This window comes from Saccostrea cucullata, unplaced genomic scaffold (genome assembly GCF_032062105.1).
Source record: "Saccostrea cucullata isolate Sc308-1 unplaced genomic scaffold, CSIRO_AGI_Scuc_v1 ctg682, whole genome shotgun sequence".
NCBI classification, from domain to species: domain Eukaryota; kingdom Metazoa; phylum Mollusca; class Bivalvia; order Ostreida; family Ostreidae; genus Saccostrea; species Saccostrea cuccullata.
The window spans coordinates 58,914-75,206 of NW_026921430.1; the positions used below are offsets into that span (position 1 = coordinate 58,914).

The 16,293-nt window shown below is 32.6% G+C and overlaps 2 protein-coding genes across 2 annotated transcripts in view; both read right to left on the bottom strand.

Moving 5' to 3' along the window:
- LOC134259938 (uncharacterized) overlaps positions 1 to 16,293 on the bottom strand; it is a 113,202-nt gene that overhangs the window by 25,879 nt on the left and 71,030 nt on the right. The window lies entirely within an intron of this gene.
- Positions 1 to 16,293, bottom strand: part of LOC134259935 (probable serine/threonine-protein kinase pats1) — a 42,284-nt gene that overhangs the window by 15,543 nt on the left and 10,448 nt on the right. The window contains exon 2 of the mRNA XM_062742526.1: positions 12,972 to 13,226. Coding sequence (XP_062598510.1) covers positions 12,972 to 13,226 — 255 coding nt within the window. The remainder of the gene's footprint in view (positions 1 to 12,971; positions 13,227 to 16,293) is intronic.

Genomic DNA, 16,293 nt, shown 5'->3' on the forward strand with positions numbered 1-16,293 from the left:
AGGGTTGACCCACAAAATCGTGGACAAGTTGTCTAGTTTGAAAAATAATCATCACTGCGTTTTGAAATTTTCACCACCTTTTAGTAGATAAATAATTAATATACATAGCAAATTTCAAATAGATATATGCATAGGTAAACAAATTGTGATATTTTATGTTATGTACTGTATCGCCCTACGGCGCACGGATGATAACGTCAAAGTGTCTAAAACAGCGTCACGTTTCATCTTAGCTAAACTTAAAGTTGGATAAGCCCCACTTAAATTTAGAAATTTTATTGATTTACATATGTGAGTATCTATAACCAGTTAAGAAACCAATGTGGCACACTCATGCAATCTTCTGAATATTAATTAGCAAGTTACAGACAGTATTCTCACCATCATTCAACTACGGTCGTCAGTGACAGCGTCCTTTGCTATTACAAATGGCAGCCTGTCCATATGTTTTGCACTATCTGGGGACTCGACCACGAAGACTTTACTAAGAAAACTTTCATTTCATTTATATACTAGAGATCTGGTGATATTTTTCATATTTTTTTTCTTCTGTATTCATTTAAAGTCTCTTAAGGCGTCATTACAACATCCTAATCTATCTGAACTGCTCTCCGGTGCGCCGTAACTTCATAAAAAGTCGCCATTTTTCGTGTATTGTGTTTATTACTTTCCCATTTCAAATGCTTGGGAAACTGCCAAAAATTAATTAAATGCCTTGAAATTTTTAAAAAGACGACAGAATTGATTAAGGAATGGAATTAGGATAATTTTCATCCTAATCTTATGTATTGAAAACTTTTATTTCGAATTAATTCTTATGTCTTCTCTAATATAACCTTGCTATTTTTACCGTGCGCCGTAGGACCGTACCTTGTGCACATTCAAGCAGAATAAATTCTTTATTTTTGAATATATATTATCAAAAACATTATGATTCACTTAAATATGATAAATAAACATTTACTGAAAATTTCAGCTTAGTGCGCCCATTACTTTTCAAGAAAAACGCTTTGTCCACGATTTTATGGGACAACCCTCGTATATTATGTGTATACAAGAAATTGTAAACATGCTTAAAAATTATTCTTTCAAAAATTTTGCTTATACAACTCAGCAAAGAGACTGGTCTTTAGTTTGAAGTGATGGAAGAGTCATCTTACTTAAAAAGTGGAAGAACATGTGCTAGTTTGCAACAGTCTGGAAATGTTTTTAGTGAAAGGGATTTGTTGAATAGTATATACAAAGGTTTTGAAATAGTTTCGTTGCAAGATTTTAGCATTTTATGGCTGATGCAATGAGGACCAACGGCTTTATTGACAGGAATAATAAAGATCAATGATTTCTTGCTCTTGTATTTCAATGTGTGGAAAATTATCCGTACATCTTGACACTATATTTATGAGCTCTTGATTACTGTCATCTAACTCTGTAATTGAGTGAAATATTTGTTTAATAGTTCTATTTTATCTATGTCTGAAAATGCAAAACTTTCAGTGCCATTGTTGTCTGTAAACTGAATAGGTGGAATTTCATTTGTTGGTTTAATGTGAAAAGTATCCTTCAGAAACTTCCAGTATAGTTTTTGATTGTTCAGACTAGCATCCTTAAGATGAGAATCTATATTGTCATAATAGTTTTTAATAGCATATTTTTTCATATTATTTAACTTATATATTCCTTACTTTGCGAAAGTTTTTCCTATCAGATTCTCTTTTTGTTTTTTGTGCTATTTTTCATAGTCTATTGCGAATACGCAAAGTTTTCTTTAGAAGAGAGTCCGTCCATGCTTTATCATTTGGCCTTATAGTTACAGTTTTTTCAGTTATGCATTGATGAATAATAGAGTTAAATTCTACTGTGAAGTTTGTTGTTGCAGTATTAATGTTTTCTGTATCATCAATAAGGCTATTCCAGTCGCATTTTACAATTGAATCATTGAGGAGTTCTAAATCTGCTTGTTTATAGTTCCAAATTTTACGTTTATATGCCACATTTACATTTGTATTCTGGTGAATATATATATATAATTTGCTTTATGATCACTAACTGTATTACTAACTTGTAATGTTCCAGAATCATATACATGTATATTGTCACTAATAATGATAGGATCTATAAGGGTTTCTATATTGCAAGTAATTTTTGTAGGTTCGTGTATGATATTTGTTAACCTACAGCTATTCATAATTGTATGAATCTCATGTGTGTTGTTAACTTTTAAAAAATCAACGTTATGATCACCAAGTACAACAATATTGTTAGATATATCACAAGCCTTTTCAAATGACCAAGATAATTTTTGCCAAAAGACACTATTAGTGTGTGGTGGATGATAAATACAACAGATAAGTAGTTTTCCCTTTACTTGTGGTATTTCTATCCAAATGAGTTCCGTATCAACGGGTTCTAAATCTTCTCTTCGACTAGCCTTAATTAAATTTGAAACACAAATCATTACACCACCACCACCATGAGAATTACGATCTTTTCTGAAAATACACTTAAAACCTTCTATAAACAAACTTTCATTCACTAAAACATAGTAAATAAAAAACCTGAATTGGATACAGTAGAGAATCTTATTCCTGATGCTTCTGATATTAAGGTGCAAGATATCAAGAGAGTTTGATGCAGATGGACCTGGGTTTGTTTCAATATCACCAGATAGCAATAGAATAACAAACATGAATAGTTGTGCAAAAAATTAATTCTGAGAGACCAGAATGACATACGGTTATAATGTTTTTGAAGATACTGGATATGAAAAGCAAAATTTCTAACAACGTAGTAGATTTTGAAACTTTGAAAGCAGACCTTGACAGTATATTATGACCCTGAGTGCAGAAAACCCCAATCGCGGCACGATGTTGTTCTAGAGAATTACCCATTATCAAAAATTTTATTTATGCAATATCTTAAGTTTGCGTCTGGGCCGCCTTGAGATGGGATTTAGTGATTTTTTTTAATCATTTGGCATTATATAAAATATGTCAATTCAAGATAAATGGAAAGTAAAAAACACAAAACAGTAAACATAAAATTTGAAAAAAGAAGTACGTTAACTCGCACAATTCCCACGTAAAAACTGGGAGATGCATTATAAAAATAGCATGGAAAGCGGATATTAGAGTACCGCTGTACATAACTGGGTTGTAGTATTTACATACATGTGTTCGGATGCAAATAATTCGAGACAGAACGATATAGCATCCAGTTATATACAAATACATATCACATTGAAGACAGTGTGACAAACATAATAGAATAAGAAAAAGTTTAAACATATTGTACAAATGTTTGGGACATCCGTTATGTTGATCTGTCAATCACATGTTTTTATTAAAAGGAAAACGAAAGTAGACAGTCTCTAGAGTTGTCGTTCGCTTCGCCACAATAAGTGGAACGGTTACTCTGGATAGAGATCGGAAAGTAGGACGTGTTAACAAAGTGCTGATTTGACGAGGTTCCAAGCGTCTCCGTGACGTGAACAGGTGGAAATGTTTATAAACACAGTGTTTCACGATTTTGGCGTCGAGGAGAGGAATTGTTCGTCTACGTTATCATCTTGGAAACACTGAAGGTCCTCTATCGTATTTATCAGCATTCTCTTCCCATGATCACCGAGGAGTTTCGCATAAATGCGTCCGTCATACGTCCAGCAGCTGTTAAGTTTTTTGTCTTTAACTATTTGTCGAGTTTTCCCATAAAGTTCTGCACGCCTGGATGTCAAAGCTTCGTTGATGAATACAGGTCCAGTTTGTTTCGTTGGGTTTTTGTTGTAGGATTTAAAATTACGTTTGTTTCCATAGACTCTGGCTTTATATCTGTAACTTATAAATTTTACTATGATGTCTCTGGTTTTACGGATTGGATCATATTTGCCCACTCTGTGTGACCTTGAGATATCTTTGATTGAGATTTTTTTCATTGTCTTCATTTAGAACAAGGTTGTTAATGACATTCAGAGCTAGTTTATCAGAAGATTCGTTTCGTTCTTCAGGTATGCCTGTTATTTTTAGGCAATTTCGCCTTAAATATTGTTCCATTTCGTCAATTTTCGACGTGAGTTCGTTTATTTCTTTTTTGAGTGAGCCTATCTCCGAGACAAAAACCCCTGCAAGAGCGTTTTTAAAGTTATCCTTATTGGGAATGAGACTGATTGCCTGTTTGAAGACATTTTCATCCGAGGAAACGGAGTCTAACAAATCATTGAGTTTGCTTAGATCACCAGAAAGTATGACGCTGCTGTCTTGCTCTCTTGCTTGGATTTAGTTCATTATCATCAGTGGCCATAGTGCTTTGCACGATGTATAAACGCACATAAATATATATATATATATATAGGAGCCTTGAAGTTTTAACGTAGTCTTGCCTATGAGTAGTGAGTAGGTGTTCACAATGGCGACAATGGCGACATACACACAATTATAGAAATAAGTTTTGGGGAATTTCTGTCACAAGAATCTCTCAAATAACCTTTTTCAAGATTTTTCTGTTACTTTTCACTTACATAATGTCAGTATTCATTCATTCCTGAATATCCTATTTCAAATCTTTCAAAAAGACAAACATTATCGAAACCCCACAAAGCCCGTCCTGTCTACATAGTAACGTCACACCTTTTTCAAATGTTTTAACTTAAATAGTTAGAGCTGGTCAATTAACTCTGATTAGAGAGTGGGGAGAGAGAGAGAGAGAGAGAGAGAGAGAGAGAGAGAGAGAGAGGATGGAGGGTGTAGATGATATATATATATATTAAATATATTTATCTTATATTGAGAAATGTGAAACTCTACTGAAAAAGATGAGTTTTCAAAACAAACACAATACGAGGGGCATTTCAAAAGTTCTGGCAACTGCTTAATAAGAGATTAACCGTTTTACGGAAATTATTGAGTTTGACATCATTGGAAAGATCAGAAAAATATACACATATTGTGACGTCACTTTATGATTTTTATGACGTAATAACTCCGAAGATGACGTCAGAATATAGAATATAAAGCATACTGAAAAGTCGTGTTTTATCCACATGAGACGATCGTAAAAGTTCTGTCAAAGGCTTATTTGAAAAAAAAAATTAAAAGAAAATTTTATTTTGAAAAGAGGTAGAGTAGGACTATGATACTGTTTATCAGCAATTCCATTATTCATTGTATGGTTTGTTTACGAGCACGGTTTATGTCCGGTTATGCTATTATAGACATTCATTTAAGATTTTTATTTACATGATACGGCTGGCTTTTCGGTGTTTTTTATAGCTCTCCATTGTTTGAAATAAAACATGTTCTGTATTACAGTGCTACTATCCTATAAGTTGACAATTCTATCCTATCCTATCGTGAATCCTGCATCCACAATCCTATCCTGTGATTTCAGTCTAATCCTATCCTAGCCTATCCTGCAACTCTTTTTTTTATATTTAGGAATTAATTTGACAAAACGAAAAAAAAAAAGAATAACCAGAAAAAAAATCAGATATAGTCATGGTATTCATTTAAATGTTATTTATTTTAATGGAGAAAAATAATCGAGATCGGCATTCCATAATTCCCGACTCATCGCACAAATTAAATTTACGATTATCATTATCATGTTAAAAATTAATGTAAACAAACAGATCGTTATCAAACGTGGGCAAGTATTGATTTTGCGAACATATGTAAAGAAATAGGGCTTCCAGAAGAATTAAAGAAAAAAATATTAGTGTTTTAATTTTCCAACTAACAATGATAGGGAGACCGGGGATCGCGACTTGCGTCCGGCGTGTTATAATTAATTTTTTTTTTAAAAAATCATAGGCCTATACGGTAATAATGTTTAAGTATTTGTTTCATGTAAATCTTATTTTTCCTAAACTGAGCACCATGAAAATAAAGTGCAAGTACATGTATAGTCTAACTGTGCCTGTATAACAGGTTTTTCAGTATGCAATTCTAAAAAGGAAGATTTGACTAGACCATAAACCAAACAGACAAATTAAAATGTAAATCTAGAATATATTGACTTTCACATATTAAACATTTTAAATGTGAAATTGTCTAATATTAAATGCATAATTTAGTCTTATTTAAAATTTCAATTCATCATCTGTTGTATGGGATATTTTTCAAACAAGCAAAATATATAGTTGCTAAATAAAATTCAAGATAATCAAAATGTTGTTTTTTTCATTTAACTTCAGTTTCTTCTCATCAGTTTATGGTCAACTCAGTGCCGTACAAATGTATTTCAATTTCCAATTTTGTTTTATGTGTGAAAATTTAATAATTCATGTTTAATAGAATATATTTTCTAAATTGTTATTGTCTGATAGATTGACAATAATAAATGTTCTAGTGAGGTCACACACGTTCCTAAGATCTAATAAGACATGCATAAGAAATTAAGAATTCACAGTATTAACAGTATTTTTAACTCATTCTTGAGTAAGCCAGGTTTTTATTTGACCTTGGCATTTGATCTTGAATTTTAATCAGTGTCTGATTGAGAAATATTAAAATGCTCTATACATGTTCCTTAGATCTTATAAAACATGCTTAAGAATTCACAGTATTTACAGCATTTATGACACATTCTTGAGTAAACCTTGTATTTGACCTTGAGATTTGATCTTAAAGTTTCAGTGTTTAAATGAGGAAAAATAATTTATCAAGTTCACAATATTTTTATTCAAGGTGATTCCTCTATAATGTTATACAATTTAATATTCCATTACCATGAGACAAAGTCATTAAAAGTATCCATGTACAACATTTATAAATTTCAATGCAAAGATCACAGCTACATGTACATGAACTTTGTTTAAATTTAAGTTTATCAATGTTTTTATTACAGTTGTATAATGTTTTATATGCATATGATTTGGCTTTCTTACCCGGCGCTCAAATTGAAATTCAAATGTCAGAGTTATTGTCAGAGAGATGTTCATAAACCAAACAGTTCCAAAAATGTCAACAATGCACAAAAAACAAACATTGATCTCTTTAATAAAAGCACCATGATTTCAGACTTGAGACTCTTTGACACTGGTTTGAACATCTTTCATCATTTACTCTAACAGCATATGGCATGAACTGCATTCTGTACAGCTGCAAATGTGTAGGGTTTCCTGAAAAAAAAACCATTATAGGTATGTAGATTGTAAATTTACACATACACAGTTCATACACATTTTAATTGTTTTTGATTGTGATTATCTTTCACATTTCATGTACAATTGGCCTAAATTTCACATATTTCTCTCCCAAATTGGCAAAAGTAATGAATTTAGAAATCATGAAAAATTAAATCTTATACTGCAACCTCAGTCATATAAAATTTATAAAATATAAAACAAAAAATAAATTTCATTTAACATAATTTACTTGTACATTATCATGATTATAATTCTTGCTATCTTGTCAACTTGCTAACAGGTATGGATTCATCTTTTTTAGTGACTTTTCTCTATTTTCTGCTTGTATTTATCTATTTAATTTTTTCTTGGTTTTCTTTTTTTTTTTTTTTTTGGTCTTGAAATTTGAATATGAAGAAGAAGAAAATATCTATGTAACAACAACACAATGACCAGAAAAAGTCAACATTTCTTTCAGTTTTACTCTCAAGATTTTTGATAGAAGAAAATCACTTGTTCTGAGAAACTGCAGACATGTCACCTCAACTCAGATAATGATGTTTATGTACTGGTATTTTAATGACCATGTAAAAATACATGATAAAAATAAAATTATACATACTTTTTATATTAGAATCCTTCATACTGTGATGACGCATGAGTGCTGGCAAATCAATTATGTGTAATGATGAATATTAAAAGATTAACTTAATATGCTTTATAACTCACAATACATCATACATACATACATTACAATATGTAGGTCCACAGCTGAGCGAGCCTATTAAACATTTAAGCAGTAGCATTAGAAATGGTCATGATGATTTTACATTCATTTATAATAAATTACACAGAAATGAAAGAAACTATTTTCTGACCTTATTAGGGAAATGATAAGAGTAACAACCTGATTAAGGCATAATACATGATTGTTTTAGTCTTAGAGCTCATTGATAGCTGATTGAATCATATGAGTATTTGTGAATATTAACCCCCCCCCCGACTTCGGTCTACACTACTTCTTTTTTCCGCACCCAATTTCTGTTTATATTAAATAGAATAAAATGTTTATAGTTTAAGACATTAGAACATAGTTTAAAGGGATAAATATGTATAACAATGTAAACATGTACAGTGTACAGTGTGTAGTATACTTACATGATCTCGCACATCATCTATTCAAATCCACTGTTGACGTTTCCTGTGGAATTATCCAAACAAACAGAGCATATTTAACAGAAAAACGTTATTACACTTTTACATAAGTAAGAATCGGTTAAATCATCCAAACAAGCTGAAGAAATACGGTCTTTCGATGCCTGGACTCTCCGTTGTTTACATTCCCAAATTCTTCCGGTGATCGTTCACGGTTAGATCGTTACTCGTGTTACTCGAAGTTTATAATGTAAATCTGTGTTTAGAGTAAAGAATGTTTTATTTTCTATTGAAATTTTATAAATATTTCTTTTGTAAACATTTTATATCGTATTTTGTTTTTGTAATTTATTCTGAAATATGAGTATACCTTTGCTCGAATCTGATTGGCTGTAGGATACAGGATAGGATAGGATTGGATTAACTTCTATATATTTCTATCGTGAATCCTCAATCCTGAATCCTATCCGATCCCATCCCATGTCAACTTGTGGGATAGCAGCACTGTAAACTGAAGTATATCAATGCAGTTTTCATCAAATATATTTTGAGTAACAGGACTCTTACCGTTTACGAATAAAATGTACTAAATCTTGTCCCCGACTGGATTCTGTGCGTATTTTTTTCATATAAATTCAACTTCGGCGCCCCAAAACTCACTACTGCTTTTGACTTTTGAATCCAAATAATGAATATAAGTTACTCAGACATGTAAAGTCTTATTCATTTTTCATGCATTAAAATTTGCGAATATTTGGAGGAACGGTGGGGTTACAACTGCGCAGCCGCCATTTTGGATTTTATGTGAAAATATTGGGCACACTAAACTAAACTTCTCTTGAGCCTTCATCGATCCCACAAATCTAGTTAAAACACCTGACGAATTAATGCCATCGAATTTTGTAACACGATCGCCTGTTTTTTCTTTGATTGTCAACTTCGTCTTTTTCTCACATTTAGGTCTCTTTTACGCAAAAGTTTGAGCGAGATTTGATAAAACCATACTAATTTTGACACTCGCTAAAACCCTTTCAGAACAAGAAGATCACTAAAATAAAATACCATATGATAACACAGAAACAAGGTATTATCACCTGTATTCCAAAGGAGGGTAAAAGTAAATTTTTCTTGAAAAATTGGAGACCAATAACACTTTTAAATGTAGCTTATAAAATAGGTTCTGGATGTATTGCTCAAAGAATAAAAACTGTTCTTGATACAATTATTAGTTCTGATCAAACAGGCTTTATACCGGGTAGATATATTGGTGAGAATACAAGATTAATATATGATTTAATGCAATACACAGAGGAACATGACATCCCTGGCGTTTTACTGTTGATTGATTTTGAGAAAGCATTTGATACAGTGTCTTGGAAATTTATACATAAATGTCTAGACTTTTTTGATTTTGGTCCATCTATTCATTCATGGATATATACTTTTCAAAGTAATATAGAATCATCTGTTACACAAGCAGGACACCTCTCAGATTTTTTTAAACCTAGCCGAGGCTGTCGCCAAGGTGACCCAATTTCTTCGTATTTGTTTTTACTATGTGCAGAGTTTCTTGCTCTCAAAATAAAAAATAACAAAAATATAAAAGGTATTGAAATTAACGAAATAGAATATTTAATGTCTCAGTATGCTGATGATACTGCAGTAATACTGGATGGGTCTGAAAAATCCCTGAGAGCCACTATTGAGGAATTGAATCATTTTAACACACTCTCTGGGCTAAAAATCAATCTATCAAAAACACAATTAGTTTGGATAGGTAGCAAGAAATACTCAAATGAAAAATTATGTAATGAAATGAATTTTCATTGGACAACCAGCTTTAAAATATTAGGCATTCATTTTGATGTTGACCTGACAAATATTCCCAAACTTAATTATGACAAAAAGCTGGTAAAAATCAAAAGTATTATTACCCAGTGGAACAAAAGGCATACCACTCCTATTGGCAGGGTTACGCTGATAAAATCTTTACTTATCTCGCAAATGAACCATCTTTTTATCTCTCTACCAACACCGTCAAGCAAATTCATAAAAGATTTAAACAGTATTTTGTTTAATTTCCTGTGGAAATCTAAGGTGGATAAAATTAAAAGAAAACAAATTACTCAAGACTATCCAAATGGAGGCCTAAAAATGATTGAAATTAATAACTATATCAAAGGTCTGAAATCATCATGGATTAAAAGATTACTGTTTAGTCAAAATTCAAAATGGAAAACTTTATTAAATGAAACTGTCAATTTTGACAAAATGTTCAAAACTGGATCAGATTACATTAATGATAATTTGCACCTTATAAGAAATCCTTTTTGGAAAGATACATTGATTGCTTTTCGAGATATTCAAGATAAAATGAAGATAAAATCATGGCAAGAATTTATAGCTCAACCAATATGGTTTAATAAGAAAATTAAAATTGGAAAAAAGTCCATTTTCTATATTGAATGGTATAATAAGAATATTATATATATTAACGATTTGCTTGATGAGAATGGAGCATTTTTGAGTTTACAAGATCTCCAGAATAAGTTCAACATTAAAACTAATTTTCTTACATACTATAGTATACAAAATTCTATTACAACCAGTTTAAAAAGTGAGGATATTGCCAAAGAAAACAATAACCCTAGACCAATTATACCATTTTACATAAGATTATTCTGTTCATCCAAAAAAGGTACTAAAAATATGTACGACACACTAAATACAGAAGAAAATGTCACATCTTTTTACAAATCAAAATGGGGAAAATATTTCACTCTATCAAAGTTACAATGGAAAGCAATTTTTCAGTTACCTTTTATCAGTACTAAAAGTACAAAACTACAATGGTTACAATACAGAATTAACCATCAAATCTTAACCACTAATGTATTCATGTTTAAAGTGGGGATGAAAGATAGTAAAATGTGTAATTTCTGTAATTCAGCTGAAGAAACAATTTATCATATACTGTGGGAATGTCCCCTTGTTCAAGATCTCATCAATCTATTTTTTGAATTTTGTCAAACAAGGGATATTGTTGTTCCAAGAGATCCTTGCTCTTTTATTTTGGGATTAGATCTTGACTCAAGTTGTAAGAATCTGTACCAGATATTCCTAATTCTCAAATCCTACATATACAAAAAGCGGTGTCTTAATGAAAAATTATCAATCCATGGACTACTTATAGATATCAAAACTCATCTTTCAACTTTGAAGTACATAGCTACCAAAAATTGTAATCTTGAAGATTTTTATAAAGATTGGGAAATTTGGCTTTTCATACTTAGAAAGCTCTGACTATTTTGCTTGATTTTCAAATAAATGTTTATACAGACAAGGTTTTTTTTTCCTAATTTGTTTAAAAGCAGCCTCTCTTCCCTTTCTCTCTTTTCTCTTCTTTCCTCTCAATCAGCAATCATAAGATTTATCCTTATTGTACTGTATATGCTGTTATAAAATAATTGCTGATTTGTACTTGCACTTAATAAAAAAAAAAAAAAAAAAAAAAAAAATACAATATGATAGATTGAAGTGTATGTAAACATTCCTCCAACTGGCATTTGCGTCCGTTAACTTGCGTCCGAGTAATGAGCAAAAGTTGTCTTAAAATTGTGTCTTATGTTACGTCATTTTTATGGTCAGTATGCTAAACATTCTATATTATGTACATATTCTTGAATACCAAAGTGACGGGTTCAAAAATTCTTTTTAGGTTAATGCAATTAATAGATGAATATATCGTATACCCACTTTGGAATTCATGAAAATTTTCCAACAATTTTTTTATTCACCTGCAAGATTACCAGGTTGTCATAAAATTGATAACTTAGGCATGTAGTGTCCCTTTTTTGAATTTTTTTTAATTATCATTTAAGACCAGCGATTATCCCCTACTTTGATAAAATTTACTTTTAGCAAACTACTCTAATAAAAGTATAAACTAAAATATTTTTCCTCAAAAGAGAATTTAATTTTCTTATTTAGTTTTTTCTCTTTCCTTTTCTTTATCTTTTTGAATTTTTTGGTATTAATAATACAGTTTCATGGTTGATATACCGTTTTTACTTCCTCGGTAAACGGTATCATTTTTCTGTTGGTCAATGATTCAAACAGATTTGCAACTGATTTCTCATTGATAATTGATCTTGGCCTACCTGACTGTTTAAGATTTTCAACTGAATCCCTACCAAGTTGGAAATGCTTTATCCATCAATAAACAGTTTTGATAAACACAACAGAGTTTCCATATAATGACACGATTTCTTTCTTTTCCCTCGATATTTATTTGAAAACGATATTCGATATACGACCCGATGTTCAAAATGTCTTTTCGGGACTTTCCTTCTGTCTTCATGTTAACATTGTCCACAGGGTGAGTCCGAAATAGATGCTCTCTTCAAAACCGCTTTATAAAAAGGTTATGACTGCGTTTCAAATCAGAAGAATGGAAGACAATAAACATTTTAAAAGAGGTTTTATTTCTATAAAGGGTTAGATTTAAAAGGAGTACGTGTAGTGTCACTATTTAATGAATAGCCGTCATTCATTATAAAACATGGCAATTGTGAATTTATGTTTAATGTTCAATTCACAAATGGGTTTTCCTTCTTTTTATAATTACATGATTAAAGTTAAATTTAATTTTAAAATCGTAAATTTTGTGAATAGCAAATTTTGAATTATCATATTTTACCTTTCAAAGATTTTTCTTCATCACATAATTCAAATATTTCCTCATGCACCTCCAATCCCTCGGTAGATTTTACTTCCTCAATCTCTTTTTCAGTACAACCAAGAAGACGTTTAAGTAGCGTGGTTTTGCCCGCCCAGGCACATCCTACAATCATCCCCCGGGCGTGGTGGACTGTCTGTGTTCCTCTATTAGCGTACTCCACATACCGCTCTCTGGCCTCCTGATCCCATCTTAGTACTTCTCTAGGGACGCCCACTGAATCATGAAATAATAAACATCATTAGATTAGAAAGTGATACAAGAGGCCCACGGGCCTTATAGGTCACCTGAGCATAATGCAACAACTTTCCAGTTACAGTGTATTGAATTTGATTCAATAACATGTTTTAAGCCAGATGCTATATGGCATTCACAATTTTGAAAGAGCACCATTGATCATCATAACAATAAACTTAGCAGTCACTTAGCTTGGTTACTGAATACCCATATGCAGGGTAGGGGAACAAAAATGCACTCCAACTAATCAGTAATATTCATCAATAATCAGTAGTGCCCCTAACACTCTGACATAAACCCCTGACCCTAGGTTGCACAAATTTTTAAAAGGCACCCTTAAAATTGCCTATCAAAAAGTAAATAAATGTTTTATAAATACAAAGGACCAGATTTCAAACAATTAATTCATTTTCAGTATATAAGTAGAGCCCCCCCCCAACCCCTGACCCTGGGGCCTTGAAATTCACAATTCTGCAAGATTAGGGCCCTTGCTCATCATAACTATATAGGTAGTTCATCTGCTTCATACCCAAAGACAGAGAAGAAAATTTTCAAAGATTTAATGTATTTTCACTATATAATCAATAGAGCCCCACCCTAACACCAGAACCCCTGACCCTGGGGCCATAAAATTCACAATTTTTGTAGAGGCACTCTTGCTCATCATAACTATGCACTTAGTTAGTTTATATAATACCTAGGAGCAGAGAAGAAGATTTTCAAGGAATTCACATATTTTCACTATATAATCAATAGCGCCCCCCCCCCCACACCAGAACCCTTGACCCTGGGGCCATAAAATTCACAATCTTAGTTGAGGAACACTTGCTTATCATCACTATCTACTTAGTTTGTTTATTTGATACCTAGGAGCAGAGAAGAAGATTTTCAAAGAATTCATGTATTTTCACTTTTTAAACAATAAAGCCCCCCCCCCCCACCAGAACCATTGATACTGGGGCCATAAAATTCACAATTTTGGTAGAGGCACTCTTGCTCATCATAACTATGCACTTAGTTAGTTTATTTAATACCTAGGAGCAGAGAAGAAGATTTTCAAAGAATTCATGTAATTTCACTATATAATCAATAGAGCCTCCCCCAACACCAGAACCCTTGACCCTGGGGCCATAAAATTCACAATTTTTGTAGAGGCACTCTTGCTCATCATAACTATAAACTTAGTTAGTTTATTTAATACCTAGGAGCAGAGAAGAAGATTTTCAAAGAATTCATGTAATTTCACTATATAATCAATAGGGCCCCCCCCCCCCCCCTCCAACACCAGAACCCTTGACCCTGGGGCCATAAAATTCACAATTTTGGTAGAGGCACTCTTGCTCATCATAACTATTTACTTACTTGGTTAATTTAATACCCAGGGGCAGAGAAGAAGATTTTCAAAAAAAATCATGTATTTTTACTATATAATCAATAGAGCCCCATCCTAACACTAGAACCTCTGACCCTTGGGCCATAAAATTTACAATTTTTGTAGAGGCACTCTTGCTCATCATAACTATGCACTTAGTTAGTTTATTTAATACCTAGGAGCAGAGAAGAAGATTTTCAAAGAATTCATGTAATTTCACAATACTGTATAATCAATAGAGCCCCCCCCCCCCAACACCAGAACCCTTGACCCTGGGGCCATAAAATTCACAATTTTGGTAGAGGCACTCTTGCTCATCATAACTATGCACTTAGTTAGTTTATTTAATACCTAGGAGCAAAGAAGAAGATTTTCAAAGAATTCATGTATTTTCACTATATAATCAATAGAGCACCCCCCCCCCCCCCCCAACTCTAGAACCTTTGACCCTGGGGCAATTAAATTCACAATTTTGGTAGAGGCACTCTTGCTCATCATAACTATTTACTTACTTGGTTAATTTAATACCCAGGAGCAGAGAAGAAGATTTTCAAAGAATTCATGTAATTTCACTATATAATCAATAGAGCCCCCCCCCCCCCAACACCAGAACCCTTGACCCTGGGGCCATAAAATTCACAATTTTCGTAGAGGCACTCTTTCTCATCATAAATATGCACTTAGTTAGTTTATTTAATACCTAGGAGCAGAGAAGAAGATTTTCAAAGAATTCAAGTAATTTCACTATATAATCAATGAGCCCCTCCCCCAACCCCTGAACCCTTGACCCTGGGGCCATACAATTCACAATTTTGGTAGAGGCACTCTTGCTCATCATAACTATTAACTTACTTGGTTTATTTAATACCCAGGGGCAGAGAAAAAGATTTTCAAAGAAATCATGTATTTTTACTATATAATCAATAGAGCCCCACCCTAACACCAGAACCCCTGACCCTGGGGCCATAAAATTCACAAATTTGGTAGAGGCACTCTTGCTCATCATAACTATGTACTTAGTTGGTTTATTTTATACCCAGGAGCAGAGAAGAAGATTTTCAAAGAAATAATGCATTTTCACTATATACTTATTTAGCCCCGCCCTAGCAATAGAACCCCTGACCCCAGGGCCATGAATTTCACAATTTTGGTAGAGGACTCAATGCTGATTACAATCATGCAAATAGTTTGACTGCTTGATGTCCAGGAGTAAAGAAGAAGATTTTTAAAGATTGCATTAATTTTAGTGGTTTTGGCCCCACCCCTCAGGCCCCAGGGGGGCAGGGATCATGAAATTCACAATTTTTGTTCCCCTTCACCCATAGATGCTTTGTGCCAAATTTGGTTGAAATTGGTTCAGTGGTTGCAGAAAAGAAGCTGAAAATGTTCAAATGTTAACACACGACACACGACGCACGACGGACGACGAACGACGACGGACGAAAACGGATAGCAATAGGTCACCTGAGTTTACTCAGGTGACCTAAAAAAAGAAAAACTCCCGATCCCATTCTAGAAATCTTTCAGCAACTCCAGCTGTATTAAGATAAATTTTAAAAAAAATGAGAGATCTGAACATAAAAACAAAATAATTTTTGATAATTTAATTTACATTGATAAGCAGAGACATTAAATAGATTTCAACCTTAAAAGTACATCTCAGATTTTCAATAC